Source organism: Chanodichthys erythropterus, chromosome 19 (assembly GCF_024489055.1).
Source record: "Chanodichthys erythropterus isolate Z2021 chromosome 19, ASM2448905v1, whole genome shotgun sequence".
Classification (NCBI taxonomy): Eukaryota; Metazoa; Chordata; class Actinopteri; order Cypriniformes; family Xenocyprididae; genus Chanodichthys; species Chanodichthys erythropterus.
The window spans coordinates 22,362,413-22,388,633 of NC_090239.1; the positions used below are offsets into that span (position 1 = coordinate 22,362,413).

Here is a 26,221-nt window from a genome sequence, read left to right on the forward strand (position 1 = left end):
AATTCTGACTTTATTTCTCATAATTCTGACTTTATTTCTCGCATTTCTGACTTTATTTCTCGCCATTCCAACTTTTTCTCGCATTTCTGACTTTATTTATCATAATTTTGACTTTATTTCTCACAATTTCTACTTTATTTCTCAAAATTCTGACTTTATTTCTTACAATTCCGACTTTATTTCTTAAAATTCCGACTTTATTTCTTACAATTCCGACTTTATTTCTCGCATTTCCAACTTTATTTCTTGCCATTCTGACTTTATTTCTCACAATTCTGACTTTATTTCTCATAATTCGGACTTTTTCGCAATTCCGACTTTATTTCTCGCATTTCTGACTTTATTTCTCAAAATTATGACTTTATTTCTCACATTTCTGACTTTATTTCTCATAAATTTGACTTTATTTCTCATAATTCTGACTTTATTTCTTACAATTCTGACTTTATTTCTTACAATTCCGACTTTATTTCTTGCCATTCTGACTTTATTTCTCACAATTCTGACTTTATTTCTCATAATTCTGACTTTATTTCTTACAATTCCGACTTTATTTCTTACAATTTCGACTTTATTTCTCGCATTTCCAGCTTTATTTCTCAAAATTAAGACTTTATTTCTCACATTTCTGACTTTATTTCTCGCATTTCTGACTTTATTTCTCAAAAGTATTACTTTATTTCTCACATTTCTGACTTTATTTCTCAAAATTATGACTTTATTTCTCATTATATTGACTTTATTTCTCACAATTCTGACTTTATTTCTCATAATTCTGACTTTATTTCTCGCATTTCTGACTTTATTTCTCATAATTCTGACTTTATTTCTCATAATTCTGACTTTATTTCTCGCATTTCTGACTTTATTTCTCGCCATTCCAACTTTTTCTCGCATTTCTGACTTTATTTATCATAATTTTGACTTTATTTCTCACAATTTCTACTTTATTTCTCAAAATTCTGACTTTATTTCTTACAATTCCGACTTTATTTCTTAAAATTCCGACTTTATTTCTTACAATTCCGACTTTATTTCTCGCATTTCCAACTTTATTTCTTGCCATTCTGACTTTATTTCTCACAATTCTGACTTTATTTCTCACAATTCTGACTTTATTTCTCACAATTCTGACTTTATTTCTCATAATTCGGACTTTTTCGCAATTCCGACTTTATTTCTCGCATTTCTGACTTTATTTCTCAAAATTATGACTTTATTTCTCACATTTCTGACTTTATTTCTCATAAATTTGACTTTATTTCTCATAATTCTGACTTTATTTCTTACAATTCTGACTTTATTTCTTACAATTCCGACTTTATTTCTTGCCATTCTGACTTTATTTCTCACAATTCTGACTTTATTTCTCATAATTCTGACTTTATTTCTTACAATTCCGACTTTATTTCTTACAATTTCGACTTTATTTCTCGCATTTCCAGCTTTATTTCTCAAAATTAAGACTTTATTTCTCACATTTCTGACTTTATTTCTCGCATTTCTGACTTTATTTCTCAAAAGTATTACTTTATTTCTCACATTTCTGACTTTATTTCTCAAAATTATGACTTTAATTCTCGCATTTCTGACTTTATTTCTCTTAATTGTGACGTTATTTCTTGCCATTCTGACTTTATTTCTTACAATTCCGACTTTATTTCTCAGATTTCCAACTTTATTTCTTGCCATTCTGACTTTATTTCTCACAATTCTGACTTTATTTTCATAATTCTGACTTTCTTTCTCATAATTCTGACTTTCTTTCTCATAATTTTGACTTTATTTCTCACAATTCTGACTTTCTCGCAATTCCGACTTTATTTCTCACATTTCTGACTTTATTTCTCATAATTTTGACTTTATTTCTCACATTTCTGACTTTATTTCTCAAAATTATGACTATTTCTCGCATTTCTGACTTTATTTCTCATAATTTTGACTTTATTTCTCACATATCTGACTTTATTTCTCAAAATTATGACTTTATTTCTCAAAATTATGACTTTATTTCTCACAATTATGACTATTTCTCGCATTTCTGAGTTTATAATTTACAATTCTGTTTTTTCTTGCAATTCTGAGTTTATATCTAAAGTGGAAATTCGTTTTTCTTTTTTTTTTTTTTTTTTTTTTTTTATTTATTATTTTTTAATGAATTAATTCTGTGGTGAAAACAAAATTCTGTAGAAAACAGTTAAGGTTTAAAGGTCAAAGTTTACAATTTTACCCACGCTGAACATCACTAAAAATTCATATATTCATGAATGGGTACAAAAGAAGACTCTCTTAAGAAAAATGTAAAATTTTGTTTTTCTGGTCACTTAGGGTATTACGACAGAAAAAAATGCAAATATTGACTAAGAAAATATGTGTGAAAAGATTTGCTAGAGAACTCAAGGTGGAAAAAGGGTGTCATATTTCCTTTTTATTTATTGTACGTTTATATCAGTTTAGCTCTCTGGTTTCTACAGCCATAATTAGATGAATAATGTACTTGATTATTTCCGTTGGCTTTCCTTTTATTTTCTTTCAATACTTTTCCATTTATTATTACCTAAAAGAATATCTTTTCAGACTGGCTTTACATATATGTTGTCGTGTGAGTAAAGGAGGATCAGATATCAGTGTTGGTTGTCATATTTCTGAATGTCTCGGTTTATTCCCGTCAGCTCAGATAGCACACGCTCTCATTAGATGTGCAGGTTATGTGTTCGCTGAGCTGGATGTGGTATTCATTAAAGCGTAATGCGGTGAATCAATCAAACGCTGCCTTACATTTCTTTTGAAAGCTGCCTATCCCAAAAGCCAAAGAAAACACGGGAGATGGGGTCATATTTTTAAAGGTTTCCACTGACATACCAGCAGCTATGGGAATCAGCTAAAATACAAACAACAAAATACTGCTGTTTTATTGAATTTTTTGTGAGAGCCAACATCTATCAGACATCACGCTCCACCGAGGTCAGAGCGCCTCGAGTCGTCCATTTCATAGTGTTTTCAACCAACCATCAGACACATTTGATGGAAAAAACATACAATGAATCACTTTACGAAATCCTCTCTGTCTGTGAACAGTGATTTTGTTTCTCAGGGTTGTCATTTCTGCGTCACAAATGGAACTTCAGTCTGAGTGACAGACCGTCACAGCCCTGGCTCAGCCAATGGTGTGTGTTTGGGGGCGGGACTGTCTGTTCAGCCAATAGATAACAAGTGTTTCTGTAGAGCTGTTCTTTTATACAATGTAGAGGAACGTCTGGTTATGTTTACCATCGAACAGAGATGACGTTCACAGTCACGTCACATCTCTTCAGTTCAGAATAGAGTTTGATTGGACACAAAGTCACTTTGTAGATCAGTGATTCCCAAGCTTTTTGTCAGCTGAACACCCTTTGACTTTAAATAATTACTTGGAAGTCCCTATGAGATTTTCAGGTAATATTTCAATAATTTGACATTCACATGTTCACAGTTGCACTACAAGTAAAAAGATGTGGAACTTTTAACATTTCAAATCCTCAATGCGTATAGAAATATGTATATAGAAATACAACACAGACAGCCTCCAAAATAGCAGTGCCTCTGCGATGGGTTGAATGTGGCCACAGTCTTGTAGTAATGGAAGTGATCCGACGCCCTCGCTGGACACCGAGAGAGATAAAGATGATATTTGTTCTGTAAAGTATGTGGCCAGTGAAAGATCCGCCTGTCATCGCGTGTAAGGAGGTGTTTCCCACAGGAGGAAAACACAAAACACATCACGCGTTAATCTGAGCTCTGTGCACAAGCAGCTCCGCGCACGAGAGCGTCACATGACACTGTCCTGCTGCACACACACACACACACACACACACACACACTAAAGTTTGATATATGCATTTAACTGTGATAAATTTGATCATATAGCATTTCATTTATTCAATTCCTTAAAAAGACATAAATAAATGTTGAAATAAGTGATCTTCATCTGTCTTTACTGTGTAATGTTGCTGTTTGAGCATGAGAAAGTCCATCCAGCGCGAGTTATTCTGTTTCTGAACTCCCTGAAACGCCTCCATTGAGTTTCTTCACAATATTCCTCATTTAAATAATTAATGCGCAGAATAAAGGGGCGGGGCCTGCTTGAGTTAGTTAGTAGTGTGTTGAAACTGGCGGTTATGGTAAGGGGCGGGACATTTCCCAAACACCAATCGCAACACACTGCTCCGGCCGACCAATCAGAGCACACTGTGCTTTTCAGAAGGCGGGGCTTCATAGAGACAGGAACTAAACAGAGCGTTACTGACAGACTGGGAAGAGAGGAGCTGAACAATGGAGAATATGAGGAGAATAATCAACATTCAATCTAGTAGAGCACAAAAACTACATCAAGACTTTGTGAAAGGGCATAAAAGTAGAGATGCACCGATGTATTGGCCAACAATCAGTATCAGACGATACAAGCTATTATTTTCACTATCGGCCATCGGACGATTGTTTTAAAGCAGCCAATGATCAGGCACGATTATATCCTGTCAATCAAAATGGTGTTCAGATTTCAACTCAAACTGTGTGAAGAAGATCTCTCATGTTGAATTTAGTTAATAACGCATTAAAATTTAAAAAATAGCGACATTAAAAGAGGCTCTATTTGACCCTAAGAACCACCCGTAGTTCAAGCCAGCTCTGCAGTTTTGATTTTGTTTTTGCTACATCACACATTATTTGTAGCGCCTCCCATCCAATAAACGCAAAGAGCTCTGTGCTTTCTTACTTCTGATAATAAAGTCTCAGTTTTCAAATTCTGTCCATTTTATCATGAAATTCAAACAATAAATGCCATTTTGCTGTTCTTAGTTAGCGATAAAATAAACATTAAAGAGGAGCTTATTTACTGTTAATTACATATTTTAATAAATCTGCCATGAAAACTATGTGCAACTGAGTTTTATACAAACATTTCAGTTTTTATTTGAGCCTAATGAAAATAAACAGTAGCTGAATATAATACCTGTGGTGTTAATTGTAACTCTAATATTATAGTGTACCAAATGAGAGGTTCCTGCATTATTTGGGGGAGATTTTCTTTTCCTTCAGAAAACATAATAATCGTCTTTCGTTATCGGCAGAGAAATTTAGTATGGGTGCATCTCAAAGATCCTCTTTGAAATAATGTGTTTAATGTCAAGTTCTGTGCTTGTTCAGTGAGCAAACATCTGATCCGCTCCGCCGGAGAGTCGGTCTGACCGCAGCACGGGCCCGTGACTCCCACATCACCTCAGCGCTAACAATAATGTTTAGATCTCCAGCTTCGCTCGCAAAAAGCCGCCTCAGTGTTTTTCGTGGAAGAGCTTTGAAAGAAAGTGATCTCACCTGAATTGTAAACTTGAAGAATGGAGTTAAGTGGGACTTTAAGAGCACAGCCGTTTAATCGCCAACGATGCTCAAAATAAACCCATTACGGGTGAATTCATACATCGTGATGATATCGTCCTACTAGAAAGGTCAAGATATCCGTCCTGAACCCAGCGTTAGATAGCTGCTGAAGAATTCTGCGCGGTTGTTATGTGAGCTGTACAGTTTCTATTGTTTTCAGAGTGTTTGTAAGGAATAAATAGCAGTTATGTGAAAGATTACAGCCAGAAAATTCTTCAGATGTTATGATTTGAGTTGCATTAAAGATATACATTTGATCAGTTGATTCCCTGGGAATCAAACCCATGACCCGGGAGAGCTCAAACAGTATTGAGACATTTTGGTCTCATTAGAGATTTACACAAATTAATGCAAGTTTGCACAGTAACAGTATGAGTCTTTGTCAAGCCAACATAATCATCAACACAAGACGAGTAGTAAACACAGCTGAGAGTTATTCTGTCCAGCATGTGCCGGAGTGGCATATTCGTTTGCTTTCTCAAATGTATTATCAGAGCCCGTTTTCTCATGGGTGTTAAGAGCAAACATATGGCTTGGCATGTTTATTCAGGTTTTTAATCTGAAAAGAAAGCTAGACTGTTCTGACTGGATCACCTATCACTGCAGAAATACTGAAAATGTAATGTAGCGAATCAGCCAGGCCGAGCGATGATAAGCGACGTCATTTCCTACTGACAACTTATATAAGTCGGCGGTGTCTCTGCCACGGAGATAACAGCTGTGTGTTTGCTTTGAGCACAGAATGGCAGAACCTGCCCTGTCTGCTGAAGGCACGTCCGACGGAGAAAGTCCCGCTGACATGTTTTCTCCGAGGTTAAGTTGGAGCTTTTCGATCTAGTTATTCTCAGAGGAGCCTGACAGGGTCGCCATATGGCTGCTTCATCTCTGTCAAGTAAATGCAGGGAGCTTTATGGCATGTGACACTGTGGGAACTTGGCTGTACCAACAAAAATATAGCCTTGGTCTTTCCTCGTCAGGAGGAAAAATGAACCGCTTGACAGCTTGTTTCAGCCTGGGCCGTCTGGAGGTGTTTGGATCGGTCCAAGACACGAAAAGACAAATATTTGCACTATTCAGAACTCAATCTCGTTTGATGCGGCGGCGCTGCGGTGTGAGCGAGGTGACGGGAGACTGACGCTTCAGGACCACCTGTCAGAGTAAAGGTCAGAGGTCAGAGGCCGCGCTTCAAAACATGATGTTTCCTGGAAGTGTGTTTGCAAGGTGCATTGACCCAAGGGTTGGGTTGGATTACTCTGAAATGACTTGTTACTCTGGGTTAGTAAGTGCTCTGGGACAGCTGGTGTTTGTAGTGTGAGAGTTTATTACAATGTTTTTATTATTCAATATTGACATACTTTCTACCCTTCAAGCTGTAAAAAGGACACAAATGCACAACAAAAGCACTGTGAAAATGGCCTATATGACTTCTCATTACATTTCAGACTTTAAAAGGATGTACTTGTACTTGGAAGTAATATTAAATATATATAAACTTGTATATTAAATTATGCATTTATATTTATAATTTATTTTTGTGTGTTGCACAAAAGAAAGACTCACAAAAATAATATATAATTGTAATTTTATAATATAAATATATATATATATATATATATATATATATATATATATATATATATATATATATATATATATATATATATATATATATATTATAAAATTAAATAATTTTTTTTTGTGTTGTTGCACAGAAGAAAGATATTTTAAATTATAAAATATTTTATTTTTTGTGTTGCACAGAACATACAAGATATGTTATAAGACATTTAAAAGTAATATAAAGTATAACATGATATGTATTGTACTATATATATATATATATATATATATATATATATATATATATATATATATATATATATATATATATACACATATAATATGTTATACAATTTTAAAATTACATTTTGTACATTTTATATTTTATTCTAAAATTATATATACAGTACACACACACACACACACATACATATATATGTGTGTGTGTGTGTGTGTGTGTGTGGTTGTGTGTGTGTGTGTGTGTGTGTAATTACATTTAAATTATAAAATAATATTTTGCACAGAAGAAAGATATAAAAGTAATATGTATATTTTACATTTTATTTTTAAATCATTTATATATATATATATATATATATATATATATATATATATATATATATATATATATATAAAATTACATTTAAATTATAAAATTATATTTTTGTGCGTGTTGCACAGAAGTAAGATATTAAATATTTTATATGATATTTATATATCATATGTTATAAAATAATAATATATTTATTTTATAATTTAAACATTTAAATTATAAAATAATATTTTATTTTTTGTGTTGCATGGAAGAAAGTAAGTCATAAATGTTTGGCTCGACATGGCGGTGACTAAATGAGAATGTTTACATTTTTGTGTGAACTAATTGACTGAAAATAAGTACATTTGTGCCTTTAGCCGATGCTTTCTTACCAAAGTGACGATACGCTGCAGAAATTTACGTTACTGACGAACACCAGGACAGGCATCTGAGGACACAAAACACTCCATCAGCGACAAACGCAGATATAATAAGACCTCAAACGCAATTCAGTTGCTAACCACTTGAATACCTTGGCATGATGTTACTGCTTAAAAGACCCAGACGAGTCCCTAAAGAAGAAAAAAGAGGAAAGATTAAACAAAAGCTGCGCAGATGAATGTGAAGCGCAGGTTTAATGTCCACCATAAACAAGAGGAATGTACCAGCTCTGTCTTACGCTGCGTAACATCTCCACAACATTCACACAAAACACGGACATCCAGATCTCACAGATGCAGCATGACGTCCTCGAAGAGCTTCTATGTTCGGGGAAAACATAACTCCACGCTCACGAGAGCGAGTGACACTGACCTACACGCCAAAAACATTCCTCAACATATACAGTAGTCCTCAGACTAAACACGCATGTTACGTGTTCAGAGATCTGACCCAAACATATACACTCTTTCTTTCCAATCATAAATCAAACTATGAAAACAGATCTCGTTTATCTGACACAAACCAAGGGATTTTGTTCTTCCAGAGCGAGAGGAGCGAATCTGTAATTTTGGATACATGTTTTGGATGTAGATTGTTTTCGTTGAAAGCACTAGCAACGGATTCTTATTAGGCAAGATTTATATCTGCTTGGGGTTTAATTTTAATCCATATAAATCACAAAACGGGATTACCCCGTTTTCGAGGGCCTTTAAAAGTGTGAAAACTGGATCATCTCATTCATTTGGTGAATCATTCTTCTTCAGACTCACTGTTTTGATTAATTAAAATGAACTGACTCATAAGAGACTTTTTTTGTGAACGTGTTGATTGTTTTTGCATGCAGCTCACATTCAAGAATCTATATATATATATATATATATATATATATATTTTATTTTATTTTTTTCCTCTCATACTGAAGTCATTCATGCATATTTCTCTCTCCGCCGTCCGCCTGCATCCAGAGCCTCTCTGACAAAGTTAATTCCCGAAAGCTAAACAGCCTCAAACACACAATGTAATAACCGCGATCCAGATTCAGTATGGACGTCCCGAGCTCTGCCATGTTTTGGATTCCAGTAGGTTTCGCCGCAGATCTCTCTGGCTCACAACACTAGAACTCTTCCTCACATCTCCTGTTTCTCGTGCGGCTTTGGCCCGCCGCCTCCCCTTGTCACTTCTGATTTGGGGATTGCCTTCTCCTGACCAGCGTCTAATGAAATCCCAGTGCGGACGGAGGAGGGTGTGAGAGATTCTCAGTGTGGCCTTTACAGACGCCCACTTTATTTCAAAGAAAAACAATTCATGAGAAAGCTCTGTTATCTCGGATGAAACCGATGAATCATATTAATATGTGAACTGCAGGAATGTCTTTGTAAAAGAAGTCAAAACCCCTACGGATACTGAAAGACCCAAACAAGGTTTTCCTGCACATGCTGAGAAGGTGGACGTATTTTGTGATGTCGTGCGCGTGTTTACCTGCGGACGTGTCCGTCTTCATGACAGTAAGCAGAAGCAGGTCATTAAAGACGAGAGCGCTAGATCAGATCCAGCTGCTGTTTCTGTCTTCACATCCTCATCACCTCTTTCATATTTGCTTCTTAATTTCCTATCACTTCATATGCAGTGAGGTCTGAACGTTTTTTCCTCATTTCTCAGAATGACTTTTTGTTCGTTTTCCTTCTTCTTTAGTGACAGAAACACTGAAGAATCTCCACTGGTTCATACAGTTGTATTTATGCACACATTTTATATGATCTACTGTATAAATGAATCCAAAAGACTGGATCGAATGCAAAATCTAATTTAAAACAGGATCATTTTAATAAAACGTTAAATAAAAACAGTATATAATAATAGTTTATTATTATTATTACAAAATGTAATTATTATAAAAATTGGGTAACACTTTATTTTACAGTGGCATTGTTACAAATGTTACATGTAGTTACTATAGTAATAACAGTAAATTATGCATAATTACATGCAACTAAACCTAAACCAAACCAAACCCTAATCTTACCCTTATAGTACGTGCTTAATATTCCTCAGAATTTAAATGTATAATTACACTGTAACAAAGACACCGTAAAATGAAGTATAACCAAGATTTTATATTTGTATATATAGGTGGTTTGTGACTTCATAATTCAGGTTTTGTGTAGCTCACATTGCATTATATAACGATATGTAATCGTGGCTTCGATCGCAGGGAGCGCACATGCTCTTAAAGTGTATATGCACTTTAAATCAACGCATCTGCATAAATGTTAATGAGTTCTGCTAAATGGAAATAGGACCGTGTAAAAAGTCCACATGTTGCATTCTAGGCGATGAATCGACAATCGACAAATGCACGTTTTGTGCAAATGTAAGTTGTAATTTGTGTTTATTTTGTGCAGGTTTATCTATATCTGATTTGTATCATTTAGGATGCATTTGATTAAGAATTAATGCTGTAGTAAAGCGTGTCGTGATCCTCTTCAGAGCTCAAACAGCAATGGACGACTAATAATAACTATGATTGGGACTGTCATATTACATAACATTAATGAGAACACTATTTTAATAAATCGTTGTGAATTCATAGGGTTTAGTTGGCGATTTCAGTGCGTCGAGTACATTCAGACAAGCACGCATCTGAGGCGGCGTTGGTGACACGTTGTGTTAGTCGTAATATTTGATTATTAAATAACTAATTTAATAAATCAGCAATCACATCGACTCATTTTACAACCCTACTAGCCCTTTATTTAAATTAAAAACCCTTCTCATTCATTTGGTGAGGAGCATTTGCGCACCCTGTCATGCTGTTGGTTATACGCCACTGCAGTATCAAGGCTAACGATTAATCGATTAAATGATCATTCATTTAAACAATGGGAATTTGTGTAAATTGACATCCCTAGTAATGACGGTCATACGTTATTTAATTTCATTCAGACGTAACATGACACTGTCATTATTTTTATGCCAGCTAGAGGGCGCATGACTTGGCCTTGATGCATTAATGCATATCATTCAAAATCCTTAACGCATTAATTTAATGCAAATAAATGACTGACGCACATGAAATTGCTTCATTAACGTAATTTACATCACACAGTTAGATGATCTCATGAGTCGAGAGCACCTGTAACTCTGGTGGGCGGAAATTTCAGTTCTACCATTTTAACCCTATTTCGCTTCTCTGTGTGTGATTAGATCTAGATTAAGACACTAAACTCCAGGAAAATGTTCAGTCCGATGATCCAGTGAATTCATTCAAACAGTGCTAATGTAATGAAAACTACTCCGCTGGATAAAGCAAACCAGTGTCTCGCTAGTAAAGTTTTGATGGAAGAGCTCCAAACATGTGATCCCTACACATACTCTGAAAAGTTTCTCTGTAATGTTTTTTTTTTTGTTAGTTTGTTTTTTTAATGGCTTTCAGTGTGGACACAATCTTTTGAACCTCACTGTACCGCATGAACGTTTTCTGTCACTCCCTATGGATTGTTGACATGTTTTTCTAAGCCCGTCTGTGTCTGTGTGTCCCGTCCTCTCCTCGTCCTCTCCCTGCTCCGGCCTCACTGGCTCCAGTCGCAGCCGGACGAGCCCCGGTCCTCTCAGCTCAGACAGAACCCCTGCTCAAAACACTTGGGACGGAGAATATTATATCATTATCATCTGAATGCATTGTTTTAAAAAGTATTTCATAACGTCAGACGGTTCCTGGCGTTAGGAAACGTTGCAGCAGTGAAAAGACATGAATAACAAATGACACGAATAGCTCCGCTAGACAGTGTACAATTCAAAGTGCTGACAAAAAGCTTCACTTTAATTTGAGTTTGATTTTGGTACAATTTTTTTTCTGGTTGCACTTTAAACGTACCCCGAAAAGAATTATGCATTCATTCAAAGTGTAGAAATGTTTTCGCTGGAAACTGATGAATGATATTCCTGACTTCTAAACACATTAAATTATACAAAAACTAAGACATCATTTATAATAGACCCTGTGTGGAATGTTTTGTGATTTTCTGCATTCAGGACGCCAATAAACACATGCTGAAAGATAATGATTCTGATGAATCCAGTATGCTTTTACACGCTGGATCCAGTGAAGAAACGCTAGCGGTGAAGATGGATAACCTGTTTAAGAACATGTGTGCGTCTCGCCGTATTACTGTATACAGCCACATATCATGAGCGCACAGGCGTGATTCAGACGTGTCACACACACTCAGATGTAAGATGTCACGGCCGCAGACTCGGGCCCAATTACAGGGAGGGATTAAGACGGGGCTCAGTGACCCTCTGAGGAATTTCACAGGGATGCTCTGTGTTCACTGTCAAACTCGGGCTTCACCCTGCCTTAAGCACTTTCACCTGCTAATTAAGCCTTCCAAACTCCAGTCATGAGGAAACGTGTGCGGCCAGACGCTCTCGCCGAGAAAAACAGCCCGTTCACAACTCAAGATGTCCTAATGTAAATATTTGACCTGGGTTGTATATTGGAGCGCGTCCTGCCGCGCGTGGCAACGGGAGGGGACGGATTTTGGTGCCATTAGCGAGTTTAAGCTCTTTGCTTTGCTTAAAATCCAGCTAAAGTGCTTGGAAACGTGCGGCCGAGGACGTCTGGGTGACAGAACAGATCCCTGGATCTCAGATGCTTCTCCTCAAATACATTTGCCATATCTTACAATTATGACTCTTTATTTCCTTCTAATTGTTATTTGTCTGTGGCCCGGTTTCACTTAGTTCAATTAGGACATTTAAGAAGCTTTTTTAAACATTCACTAGAAAAACACTTTACTGATGTGCATCTTGAGACAAATCAATGAAACTGACATATGTAAAGATATCTTAGTGCAAGTTTCTTTCAGTTAAAACAGCTCAAATATGCATATGTGACTACATTAATCCTCGTCTGTGAAACCAGAGCTTACTTAGCAACTTTAATTTTCACAATAGTGAAGATTTCTCGCAATAGTGATTTTATGTCTCACAATGTGACTTTAAATCTCAAAGCAATATTCTTTTGATTATGACTTTAAACCCCAGAATGTGACTTCAAATCTTGACTTTTTTTCTTATGCATTTTATATTTTTTGTTATGTATTTTCTGTTTTTTATTAAAAGGTATTAAATAATGAAAAGATTAAAAGGGATTTAAGGGAATAACAAAAAATAAATTAGAATGGTAAAAGTTCCAGGTTTGTAGTAGTTATTGTTAAATAATCAATTTACACTATTTGCAAATCATATTTTTGATATTCACTTACTCATATTTGTATGTCTGATACGTCAAAAACAACACATTTCTTGTCTCGTCACATTCAGTTATGAATTACTTTAATCATGTTAATGAAATAATCGCATGTTTTCAATTCAAAATGGCGAAATTTCATAAAAAACTGGATCTGATTGTCAGTCACTGAATATTTAAATCATAAAACAGTCGTCGAATATAAAATGTTTAACTGCTAAAACGAAAGCGTCGCATTGGAACTCGTCTTCTGTGAACAGTTTGATTTGATTGGCCAGCTCACCGTTAGACCGCTGACACAGACCAGCCTAAAATCTGAACATTTAAAACTTTTGTTGTCATCCTAACAACAAACAGATTGGTGAATAACAGAGTACAGCAGAGCAACATCAATAATATGAAATATTGTGGAGGACAGTTTGGCCATTTCTAATTACTGGCGGAAACTCGTCCCCCTTAATGTCTGTGATGATTACAGCCAGTATCTCACAACTGCAACTTTATTTTTCACACTTGTGAAGATTTCTCACAATAGTGATTTTATGCCTCATAATATAAATGTTGCGATGTGGCTTTATATCTTGGAAAAGCAACATTCTTTTATTTCTCACAATTGTGACCATTTCTTGAAGTCACTCTATTTCTTGTAATTGCGACTTTATATCTCAAAATGTGACATTACAACTCTTTAATTGTTTCTTACGTCCCTACATTTCTTAATTGTTTCTTTATATCTTACAAGGTGACTTTTTTCTTGTAATTTCAACTTTATATCTCACACTGTGACTACTTCTTAATTTCACAGTTGTGACCATTTCTCACAATTACAACTTTAATCCTCACAATGTGACTTTTGTCTTGCAATTACAACTTTATATCTCAAAAGATGACTTTATATCTTGACTATGGCTGCGTTCACGTCACCTCGTATTTACCGGTATCTTGAAATGACAACACGTGACGTTATATTCGGAGCTGTTCACGTCGTTTGACTGGGAATTAAGCGTTTCCATGGCACCACTATCGACGCCTAAATGAATCTACAGCGGTCAGGTGGTACATGTGGGAGCTTTCAGAAAACTCCCAGCTTACAAGCTGTAGCTACGATCTCTATGAGGACGTGAACGCTTTTTACAAGCTAGAATCTCGTAACTACAGGAATTACGAGGCCGTGTGAACGCACCTCATGTTTCTTGTAATTGTGACTTTGTATCTCTCCATAACTCTGTATATCTTTATATTATTCAGCAAATTCCAACTTAATGCCTCAAAAATGACTTTATACCTCACAAAGCGACATTCTTTTAATTGCAACTTTATTTCTTGCAATTATAACTTTAAACTTCACAGTGTGACTTTAAATTTCATAGTCACTCTATTTCTTGTAATTGTTTCTTTATATCATACAAAGTTACTTTTTTCTTGTAATTGCAACTTTATATCTCACACTGACTATTTCTTAATTAAACTCGCAATGATTTTTTTATTTCAGTGGAGACACATTCGACAGTAGCATTCAAAAAAGATGCAAAAAGTTAGCAAAAGTCTCCATCTCCTCACATTTGTGTGTATGAGAGACTAATGATATATAATAATATCTCACGTGTGATCTTACAGTGCTGGTGGTCATGAGTCAGATTAGTGGCAGTATTCCCAGCGCAGCACCAGGAGAACAGAAGAACGTTACACAGTAACAGGGAGAACAAATCAACGCCCTGAGGCTCAATGTACAGTACTATTCTTAATCCCATATTTGTACACTTTTGAATGAATGAAGTGATTTGAAAGGCTCGCTCACAGCACATCACAATCCTCGATGTTCTTTCAGTAACTGCTCTGCCAGCGCTCAGTGCCAGCGCTCAGGGGTCGTGACACGGACCGGCCTGTTGAATGCGTGGAGTAACGTGGGCTGTGACCGCAGCGCTGCCGGCCGGAGACGCAGACGAGCCCTGATGAATGTTTTGATGGCCTGTGGGAGCCGGAGGAAGGGCTGCTTGTTTTCCGAGCGGACAATCCAACACTAAAGATAAGATAACGCACACTGACTGACCGACTGGCGATCGCACAGTACCATTCTGAAGAGATCTGAGTATTAAAGCCTCCCACACTTCAAATGCAGATAATCATAAAATACTGCTTTCTGCTTCTAATTAAGACCACATGTTAATTCCAGTTTGCTCAGGGGTTGTTTGCACTGCAAAAAAAAAGGATGTTTTCCAGCACAAATATCTAAACAAGCATGGAAAGGAGAAAAATGACTTCAACCACCCCTATTATGCTTTTCTAAAAGCTCTTAATTTTGTTTTGGACGTCTCTGACATTATCCGAAGTCAAAAAAGCACTTTAATTCTCTCATAATATCCACTGCTCTTCTCTCTCAGTGTCTGAAACGCTTCAATCAAGGATTCGATCTCTCTAAACCCCGCCTCTCTGAGAGCTGCTCTGCTCTGATTGGTCAGATGATCTGTTGTGATTGGTCAGAAACCAAACGCTCATTATCATATCTGAATATTCACAGTGATACAAACAGTAGCGATAGTGTCGGCTTTACCGTATCAATCTCATCGACATGAATAACGCAAACCAAACTCTGCCAGTCTCAGATACAGCTACAGATTGAGGGCGGGGCAAAGAGGCGCTGTTCAGCCAATGAAGACCAGGGGCCGGCATTATGCAAATTAGTTACAAACCTATGTAGATTCAGCAGGACGTGAGGCTGAATTACTGACGACTCGTTTCAGTTCTGAATTGATTCTTTCTTTTAGGAGACAAAAAACTAACTTTTTTGAGCTTTTACATTCTCAAACAGCTTTATTACACACTAAATGAAAGGAAGATCTGAAAAAACGAAAATAGAGGCACTTTAAGATGTTAAGACTTGCTTTCTGAAAGTTCTATCAAAATGAAATGAGTTTGTGATTTAAAGAAGAACAAATATCTTCCAGTGGAGTCAGAAAAATAAACATAATTCAAAGGAAAACAAGATATTTGTTCTTGTTTTAAGCACAAACTCACTTCAGAAAGCAAGACTTAACATCTTGTGTCATTTTGCTCCTCAAGTAAATGTATCTTGATCCAAGTATGTTTTGTACTATGAAGCAGACGTAAGCGCTGCCGAAGAGCCTCTTGCCCTGCAGTGTGTGTGTGTTTGCGCTCTCACAGGAGGAGGGTCTCGTCTCAGTCGAGCCTCCTCTGCTTTAAGACCCTCCCAGCGGCCGTCGCGTATCAGTTTCTCTCTCATGGAGCAGAGAATCAGTTCTGCACGGGACCAAAGCGCGCGGTCGGGCTGTGTGTGGATCGTGTGCTGTGTGTGAGCGGCTGAATGAACGCTGTTGATGCTTTGACACTGGAAGCACAATGACTCTTCTGGGCTCTGAACATTCCGTTCTGATTCGCAGCAAGTTTAAATCAGGTGAGACTTTTTGTTTCGGCTCCAGAAGAAACTCCTTCTCGGCTCATTAGGAAGCGTTATTTCATTTAACACGGAGTAATAAACAATATGCAGATCTATTTGATAACTTTACTTGAATATTAAGACAAATATTCAGCTATTTTTGGAAAACACAAAACTTTGAGCCTCTTGGTTGATGCATACACGTTTAGACTTGATACAGGGTGCTTTGATAGAGGGGTCAAGGGTCATCAGGTGTGACCTCTGCCACTTAACCTGCCTCGAACATGACTACACTGCAAAATTAGAATTTTTGTCTTGTTTTTTAGTACAAATCTAAACATTCTTAAACCATTTACTGGAATCGTAAAATTACTTGCATTTAATTAGTTTTTGCTTAAAACGAGTCAATTATCTGCCAAATGTTTAAGAAAAATTGTCTTGTTTTCTCTTTGAATTAAGTGTATTTTTCTGACTCCATTGGAATGATTATTTTTTTTTTTCATGTTTTAAGCATAAACTCTCTTAATTTTGATACATTTTTCATAAAAAAAAAAAAAAAAAAAGTCATTAAATGTAAACTCAAGTAAATGTATCCTGATTTAAGAATGTTTAGATGTTTGTACTGGAAAACAAGACGGAAGAACATGATCGTTTTGAAGTTTAATCTCCTAAATCAGCTTTTACGTGCTTCACACCTGTTTTGTTTTCTACTATTGACTCATACTCTTACTTTCAAACTCTTTTTCTCTCCGTCTGTTTCTGTACATCTATTTACATCCATGAAAGTTTTTCAGTGGCTCATCAGTGAACAATGCTGCCACCTTTCTGATGAAAACGTTACTGAATAACTCGATGTCAGAATCTGTGAAGATCCTCTTTGCTTCTGTCACCCAACATGAAGATTTACGGCCCGGCAGTCAGACTGTCGCTCGGCTGTCCTCTGGTTTGGCACGTAATGGCTTTTACCGCCCGGAATTACAGGCGAAATTGAGCTCTTCCTTCAGCGAAGGGAAATGAGCCTATGCTCAAGGGAAGTGAAGACGTAACGCTCTGCTCCGCACAGTGGCCTGATGGGAGAAGCTGAACGTTGGCTTGTTGTGAGCGGCACACATTAGCGCTCTGATGTTTGACAGATGTGAGGTTCTGTGTCGGGCCGGTCGAACGATGTCATGTGATTGAGCTGTTCTGATAGGAATCATTCCCTGTGGACGTGTTCGGCTCGCTGAGGTCGACAGGACATGGGCGGCCTCATGTAGAGATTACATAAGCCGTTTGGACAATTTAAAATGTCACATCTCAGGTCGAGTTCTTAAACGGTGTCATTCAGCTTTTGTGGATTACTGAGATGTTTAACCTGTTTAAGCTTAAGTTTTTGGAAAGACGATCAATGTTTTAAAAATCGACATAGATAAGCTCAGTTAGAGTTTTTGATCTTGTTCTCTGTGTAGAGTGCATGTGGTGGTTTCATTCATGCTGTTTTTAGCTTTTATTATCTTTCCACAGAGTGTTTCTACAGAGATATGTGACCGCGAGTCACTAAAACTGCCTTATTTAAATCATCTTTATGTGAAAAATACACTTAAATATAATGTAAGTGTAATGTACGGCACACTCTAAAAAATGATGGGTTAAAAACAACCCAAGTTGGGTTGAAAATGGACAAACCCAGTGATTGGCTTGTTTTAATCCAGCAGTTGGGTTCATTTTAAGCGAGAAATACAGTAATTTTTAAACAATAGTTGAGTTAAATAAAACTACCCAGCAGGTTGGGCAAACATTTAACCCAACCACTGGGTTAAAACAACCTAATCACTGGGTTTGTCCATTTTCAACACAACTTGGGTTGTTTTTAACCCAGAATTTTCAAAGGTCAAATGTCTTTAGGTATATATACTTCTGAAGTAAAATTACAGAAGATATTATGTTATGTTTTCTGAGAGAATATCAAAATGAAATTAAGTTTATGCTTAATGCAAGAAAAAAATAAAATTATATGAAAAGGTATCTTGTTTTCCCATTGAATTAAGTTTATTTTTCCGACCCCATTGGCAGGTTACATTTTTAAAATTGCAAATTGCATAGAATTCCACCAATCTGGATTTGCACAAAAATGAACATTGAATCGTTGTATCAACTCCACAGCAACTACATCAATTTATCCACTAACCATTCAGAAACGTCTAAAAGTTGTAACTTCTTCCTGAGTCTCTCCATCAGTGTCGACTCCGGTTTGAACAATGTAAGGCTGAACACTTTCCTCATTTTGGCTGCGTGAGATTCTCCAGCTTTGTTGTTGTTGAGCTGTTAAAGCTCCGCCCTCTTCTGGAACAGCAGCTCATTTGCATTTAAAGGGACACACACAAAAACGGCGTGTTTTTGCTCACACCCAAATAGAGGCAAATTTGACAAGCTATAATAAATGATCTGTGGGGGATTTTGAGCTGAAACTTCACACACATTCTGGAGACACCAGAGACTGAAAGGGGAAATTAAAGGTTTCTTTTAACACACACACACCTATGTGAAGGTGTTTCACTTTGGCAAGCTGTTTCGAACTCCAGAACTCCTTTCATTTGTGTTGGAAATGACGTCACACCAGTTCGGGCCTTTAGTCCTCTGGTGGAAATCAGCGAGTTCTCCCAGCATACCTTGAGATCCTTTCTCCCACCCGGCAGCCTCAGTCACAGGGAATTATGTCCTTCACTAACTCTCAGAGCTGAAATTTGACAATCAAACAGGTTTTCCTCGTGCCATTTCGTTGTGTTGTATATGAAGTGCCACCGTGAGCAAACTCCCCATCAGCGAGCCTCAGACTCTCGGTATGAGTGCATGTGTCACGGCTGCCTGTGTCGTGTCAAGATTACAGCCCTGCTATTTACAGTTAACAGAGCGTCTGTCATGCAGTCCCTCTGATACAGCTCATGACATTTCTGTTTAATAGAGTTACGCCACCGTATTAAGACGTTTTTTACAAACAAGGACAGTGTGTACACTGTATTAGAGAAATATGTTCTAGAAACGTTTAGCCAACATTCCCATTAAGTTATGAAAACTTTATTTCTGAGTGATCTCTTAATGCTCCAAACATGCACGTTTTTTCTTGGTTATGTGAACGTTAAGGGAACATTCCATTTTATCATTCTTCAAACGTTACTTTTGAATGTTCTTTTTACGAAAAGTTTTAACATTTAAAAAATGTTAAATGAACATGTTTCATGAACGCTTTGCGAACATTATTGAGGAGCAAATAACTTTGAAGGAACGTTCTATTAACGTTACTGGAAGAACGTTTTGAGAGAACCTTGCCAGAACGTTCTCCGTTGCTGGGTTTGTACTAGTTTGTACTATTCTAACGTAGCATGTGTATTGTGCAATTGCATAATTAATACGTAATTGCCCTCATTTGGACAAATTATACAGGGTACAAGTTGTTTTTGCAGGTATGTGCCTTGAAGACAAGTGCTGCATCTATTTTTAAGCTCTTGAGTCACTCATCTGGTTTTGATTGTTGAAGGTTATGTGATCCAGTTTGTCTGCAAAGCTGTGATAATTCTTATTGAGGGCAATCACTGAGGGCAATCATGGGGTCTGCTGCTCTCTTTTGCCCTGGTAAAATGTTTTATGTTGCCAGAAGGCATTTTTCCACATTCAGCTCTTATGAACTCACCTGTTCCTGGAGATCATAAGAGCGAACGTTAGAAACCAGTGCTGTTCTTATGGCAAAAGAACAGCACTGCAGCATTAAAAGTTTGATCTAGATTGGTCCAGATTGAGTTTCGTTCCGTCTGCCAAAAACAGACTGGCAATGATGGTCTCAGTTCATATCAGCGATCATGCGCGAGAGCTGCCAGTATTGTTTGTGCGTGAGAGGTTGTGTCGGTGTGCCAGAGCTCGACATCATTAGATTTCTCTTGTTTGTCCACATACTTGCAGTCCATGACAGTTGCTGGCACCGCACACAGAAGTACAGGTTGTGTGACCTAAACAAAAGCAGATGTACGCAGATAGCTGTTGCATGATCTCAGAGGTACGAGCGAACACACGACCATCCGTCATTTGGGTTGCTTGTGTGTCGACGGCACAATTTTGCAGCTGGGTGATTGATTGCGATGATAAATGGAAGAACGAATGGATGAAGGAATGAACATTGACATGTCCACAACTGAAGAATGTATTTAAGCAATATCACACGAGCAAGAATGATATTTTTCCGAGTATCAACACAGCTGTGATTGCGAGTGTGATATTGCAGTTCAATAAACAAAGAGTAACTTACATTTTTAGACACAATATTGCCATTTACTTTGTCTATTCTTGCTCCGCCAATGAAAATAGTTCCAAATGAGGCGAAAACAGAATCAACGTGTTTCCTAGGAAAACATGCAGTGTTTTGAATGAATTTCTTGAGTGAATGATTCAATGGCTCACTCTTAAGAACAATTACTTGTTTTCTTCCTGTCTGAATCTGTGTTTTGAATGAATCATTTGAATGAATGATTCAATGACTCACTCTTGTTCTGTTCTAGAATCAATCTGTGTTTTAAACAAATCTCTTGAGTGAATGATCCAGTGACTTACTCATAAAGACTTACCTTGTTTCATTCCTGAATGGGTCAGTGTTTTGAAGTAATTGGTTGAGTAAATGATTCAATGACTGATTTATAAACACAATACGTGCGTTCGACTTGAGCTGCGCAGACCGATCGGTGTATGACATCAAAGTACTGCGAGAGCGATTAGATAACAGATGGTTACGCATGCTTTTGAATTGTTCTCGCGGTACTGTGATACTGTCATACACAGATCGGTCTGCGCAGCTCTGCTTCAAGACAAACACACCTAATTACTTGTTTCCTTTCTGAATGAATCAGTGTTTTCAGTGAATCAGTTGAGTGGATGATTCACTGACTCATTTATAAAGACAATTTATTGAATTGGCTGTAATTATTGTTGATGTATTTCATTTTTCCAGGAGCTCATTGCTTCTACCTTAAAATTAAATGCTCACAGTATTTGTAAATTAATTGCACAAATTATTACATTATTTGCTAACTGCATTCTTCTAATATTGTAATTTTGACATGTATTCTCTGTAAAGCTGCTTTGAAACGATATGCATTGTGGAAAGCGCTATACAAATAAATGTGAATTGAAATCGAATTGAATTGAATTACTCAATTAATCAGTGTTTTAAATGAAATGGTTGGGTGAATGATTCAATGACTCTTTTATTAACACAATTACCTGTTTTATTCCTGAATGAATCAGTGTTTTTTTAATGAATTTGGTGGAGAGAATGATTCAATGACTCATTTATAAAGACAATTACTTGTTTAGTTCCTGAGTGAATCAGTGTTTTGAATGAATCGGTTGAGTGAATCATTCAATGACTTTGTTTATAATGTTTCATCCTGAATGATTCAATGTTTTAAATGAATCGGCTTAATGAATGCTTCAATTGAAGGACGTTCACTTGTCACCACCAACTGGCATGTTTAGTGTCAAACTAAATATCAGGACTGGAACTAACTGTTGTAAAATGTTATTTATAGAGAAGCGAAGCCATTTTTATGTATTCTTTTCAGTCTTGCACACAGTATGTTATGCGCAGACGTTTAAACACAGACGCTCATGCAGTGACGAGTTGTCGTGATGAGAGACACACCACCCAAAACAAAGACAAAAATGAAGCAACAGAGCCACAAATATTTCTTAAAACAGGATGTAGTGCTCTGATAAACACAGCTCCTGGCTTTAAACAAATCTTCCCTTCAGTGTGTGGTCCTCATGAAGCCTGGGAGGGATGCGCTCATAAACGTGAGAGGTGGGCTGTTAATCCACGCTGGTGTGTGTGTGTGTGTGTGTGTGTGTGTGTGTGTGTGTGTGTGTGCAGCATCTGCCCGTCCATACAGGATGATGTGTTCCTTCTCCGGACGCAGATTTATGTCTGATTTGTGCAGCTTCACTCATGATGAGTCATTATCTGTTTCCTCCTCCACCCACAGTCCTGCAGTTGAGACTCCAGCAGAGGAGGACACGCGAGCAGCTCGCTGACCAGGGCATCATGCCTCGTGAGTAACACCTTCACACTTCTGCGCCTCCACAGAGACTCAGACTAAATGCACAGGGCATTATTGGTATTTGACAAATAAGTGAAGCGTTTCCATGGCAGCGAGCGTCAGGTGACCTGAAGAGCAGCTCTGGCTCCACAGTTACACACTCAACACCTGCTAACATTTACACACTAGAGCCACTCTCACACTCGCTGCAGTCGGCCAGCTCTCCACAGGTGATAAGAAAGATCATAAACAGATGATCAGGCAAAACAGCATCGCTTTATATCTGAAAATCAGATCATGGACATTGTTCCACTTCCATTTCAAGGGTTTGTCATGTGCATCATGTTCTTAAAAACTGCAACATATGCATCATGTTTTATATATATAATTTATTTATTTATTTTTTCCATGGTAGAAAAGTATTTTATATTATGAATTATTAAAGTATAAATATCATTGTGTTTTGGGGAAGTCGCACATCATGATATTTCACAACCTTGTCGTAAAAAGGTGAAATTATTTGTAATCTCTATGACATCATTTCCTGTTTTATATTTTCCCTGCATGTTTCAGCATGTTTGTTTGACCACATGTCTTTTGTGTTTGGTGATTTTGGCAAACTACTTAAAGGTGCCCTAGAATCAGAATTTGAATTGACCTCGGCATAGTTGAATAACAAGAGTTCAGTACATGGAAAAGACATACATTGAGAGTCAAACTCCATTGTTTCCTCCTTCTTATATAAATCTCATTTGTTTAAAAGACTTCCGGAAAACACTCGGATCTCAACATAACACCGTCTGTTACGTAACAGTCGGGATCATTAATATGTATGACCCCAATATTTGCATATGCCAGCTCATGTTCAAGGCATTACACAAGGGCAGCCAGTATTAACGTCTGGATCTGTGCACAGCTGAATCATCAGACTAGGTAAGCAAGCAAGAACAACAGCAAAAAATGGCAGATGGAGCAATAACAACTGACATGATCCATGATATCATGATATTTTTACTGATATTTGTAAACTGTCTTTCTAAATGTTTCGTTAGCATGTTGCTAATGTACTGTTAAATGTGGTTAAAGTTACCATCGTTTCTTACTGTATTCACAGAGACAAGAGCCGTCGCTATTTTCATTATTAAACACTTGCAGTCTGTATAATTCATAAACACAACTTCATTCTTTATAAATCTCTCCAACAGTGTGTAATGTTAGCTTTAGCCACAGAGCACAGCCTCAAACTCACACAGAATCAAACGTAACCATCTAAATAAATACTTTACTCACATAATTCGAAGCATGCATACAGCATGCATGACGAACATCTTGTAAAGATCCATTTGAGGGTTATATTAGCTGTGTGAATTTTGTAAATGCACTATAATATAGTTGAGAGCTCGTGTGGCAGAGGAAACGCATCTCTTAAAGGGGCCGTGCTGAAAAAAATCAGTCCATAGTTAATGATGCCCCAAAATAGGCAGTTAAAAAAATGTATTAAAAAATTTTGAGCTGAAACTTCACAGACACATTCAGGGGACACCTTAGACTTATATTACATCTTGTAAAAAAACAATCTAGGGCACCTTTAATAAGGTTCAATTTTAAGTGGGATTTTTTTCTTTATTATGAATTAATGATTCCGAATTATAGAAATTAATTTACTTCAGGCATCATAGACAAGGGGCTTTTAAGTCATTGTATGTATTAATTCAATTGTTTTTATGATTATAGTTAAATCTAAAAAAAAAAATAATAATAATAATTTTTGTTACTTTAAATAAAATAAATGTGAACTAAAACTAGTTAATATAAAAGATAAAACAAATTACTTTTTTCTTACTTTATTAAACATATTAAATTTATTTTTCTATAGCTGCCAAGGCAACATTTACTCATTTTCATTTAGTTTAAATTGATGTATTAAATTAACTAAAACTAAAACTAAAAATATATATATATAAAAATATATTTTAAAAAATATCAGAAACACACAACTAAATTACTAAAACTTTAAATGAAATTAAAATGAAAATATAAAAATAAAAAATACTTCAAAATATTAATAAAAACTATCTCAAATAATACTAAAATGACACTGGATAAGGCAAAAAAAAAAAAAAAAAGAGAGAGAGAGAGACATCATTGACCCGTGTATTTAAAGCCGTGTAAGTTCATTCATAACTAAATACCAAAAGATATTAAAGAAAACAGAGTCATTTCAAATAACTTTTATTTTTATAGCGCCTTTATACAATAGAAATGGATTCAAAGCAGCTTCACAGTATCAATACAGTTTGGATTTTCCTTCTGATAAAATATATCAGGTCTTATTGGTGTGTGTAAGACTTAGCTTGAGGTGTAATAAATACAGCAGTGTTTGGTGTGGAGGTGTTTTAAACTGAGGAGAATCAGCTGCAGCTCGACCCTGTCGATTTCAGCAAGTCTGCTGGAGATAAAATCCCTCCAGAGCTGTGATTGGTCAGTCTGCCGGCCTTAAAAAAAGACATTTCAATGGCTGTTTATCTTTATATGGCAGACAACAGGTCGGCAAAGTCAGATAAACAGGTTTTTTTAAGCATTTAAATAGGTGCTACGTGCTGCAGTCTGAATACACGTGGGAAAGGGATAGCTGTATTACAGCAGACAGAATGTTTAGAAAATGCATGTTTTACTGCTCTTTTACTGCGCGTGCATGTCATGGTCTTTTTCCTGTGACTTAAGACAATTGTTCTTGTGTTTGTTTTATTTCTGCATGCTGAAATCTGGTCCATCCCTCTGATCTAATCCGAGCGCTAGCACACTATATCTCTCATAAATCATAAGCACTTTACATTTCACAGCACTGTGTGTGAAGGCTGGAATTATGCAATTGGTGGCATTCCTCCGTGGAGGTGATATTTCAATCTTTCCTGCGGTTTGAAAGGATGGACCGCACATATGCCTTGTGTATACATCTCCCTGAGCACATCTGCTCTTCATTAGACACTTGAAAGCAGCCGTCGGCTCTCTGCGTCTGAGGAGACGCTCACATGGACATTCAGAGCTTTATGGACTCTAGCGGGGATATTCTCACTGTTCTTCTTGCTTTGTTTTTTTACATCTGTAGCAATGCAACTTTTTTGCTTTAAAATAGCGTTATGAGCCTAACTATTAACGGAAGAAAACAGACATCAGGATCATTTTAAACAAAAACATATTTAAAGATGATTAAACAAATAAAGGATATATGCATTAATATATATATATATACAGCTATGGAAAAAATTAAGAGACCACTTAACATTGATTTCTGAACTTGGAGTGGTCTCTTAATTTTTTCCATAGCTGTATATATATGCAGTTTTCATTTAATTGTTTTTTATAAGCTATACACACTCAAACAGACCTATGTACTAAACACGTAAACGAACGGCAAGAATGCATTAAAGGTATTTGTTTTTGTTTTGTTTGTTCGGTAGGAAAGGTGTCATTTAAGCGGCCCCTAAATAATAATTAACAATTTCTACAACAGAAGTGATTCAATCAAAAACCAACTTTAGCTCAATAAGACTTTTCCTGTTGTT

At 36.6% G+C, this 26,221-nt stretch overlaps 1 protein-coding gene across 17 annotated transcripts in view; it reads left to right on the plus strand.

Moving 5' to 3' along the window:
- Window positions 1-26,221, plus strand: part of myocd (myocardin) — a 122,539-nt gene that overhangs the window by 74,510 nt on the left and 21,808 nt on the right. For 14 of the 17 annotated variants that reach the window (XM_067369497.1, XM_067369502.1, XM_067369508.1 and 11 more), the window contains one exon: window positions 22,602-22,667. In XM_067369497.1, coding sequence (XP_067225598.1) covers window positions 22,602-22,667 — 66 coding nt within the window. Of the gene's footprint in view, window positions 1-14,839; window positions 14,930-15,030; window positions 16,615-22,601; window positions 22,668-26,221 lie in introns of those variants that run through there. The other 3 variants (XM_067369503.1, XM_067369513.1, XM_067369506.1) reach the window with 3 other exon arrangements.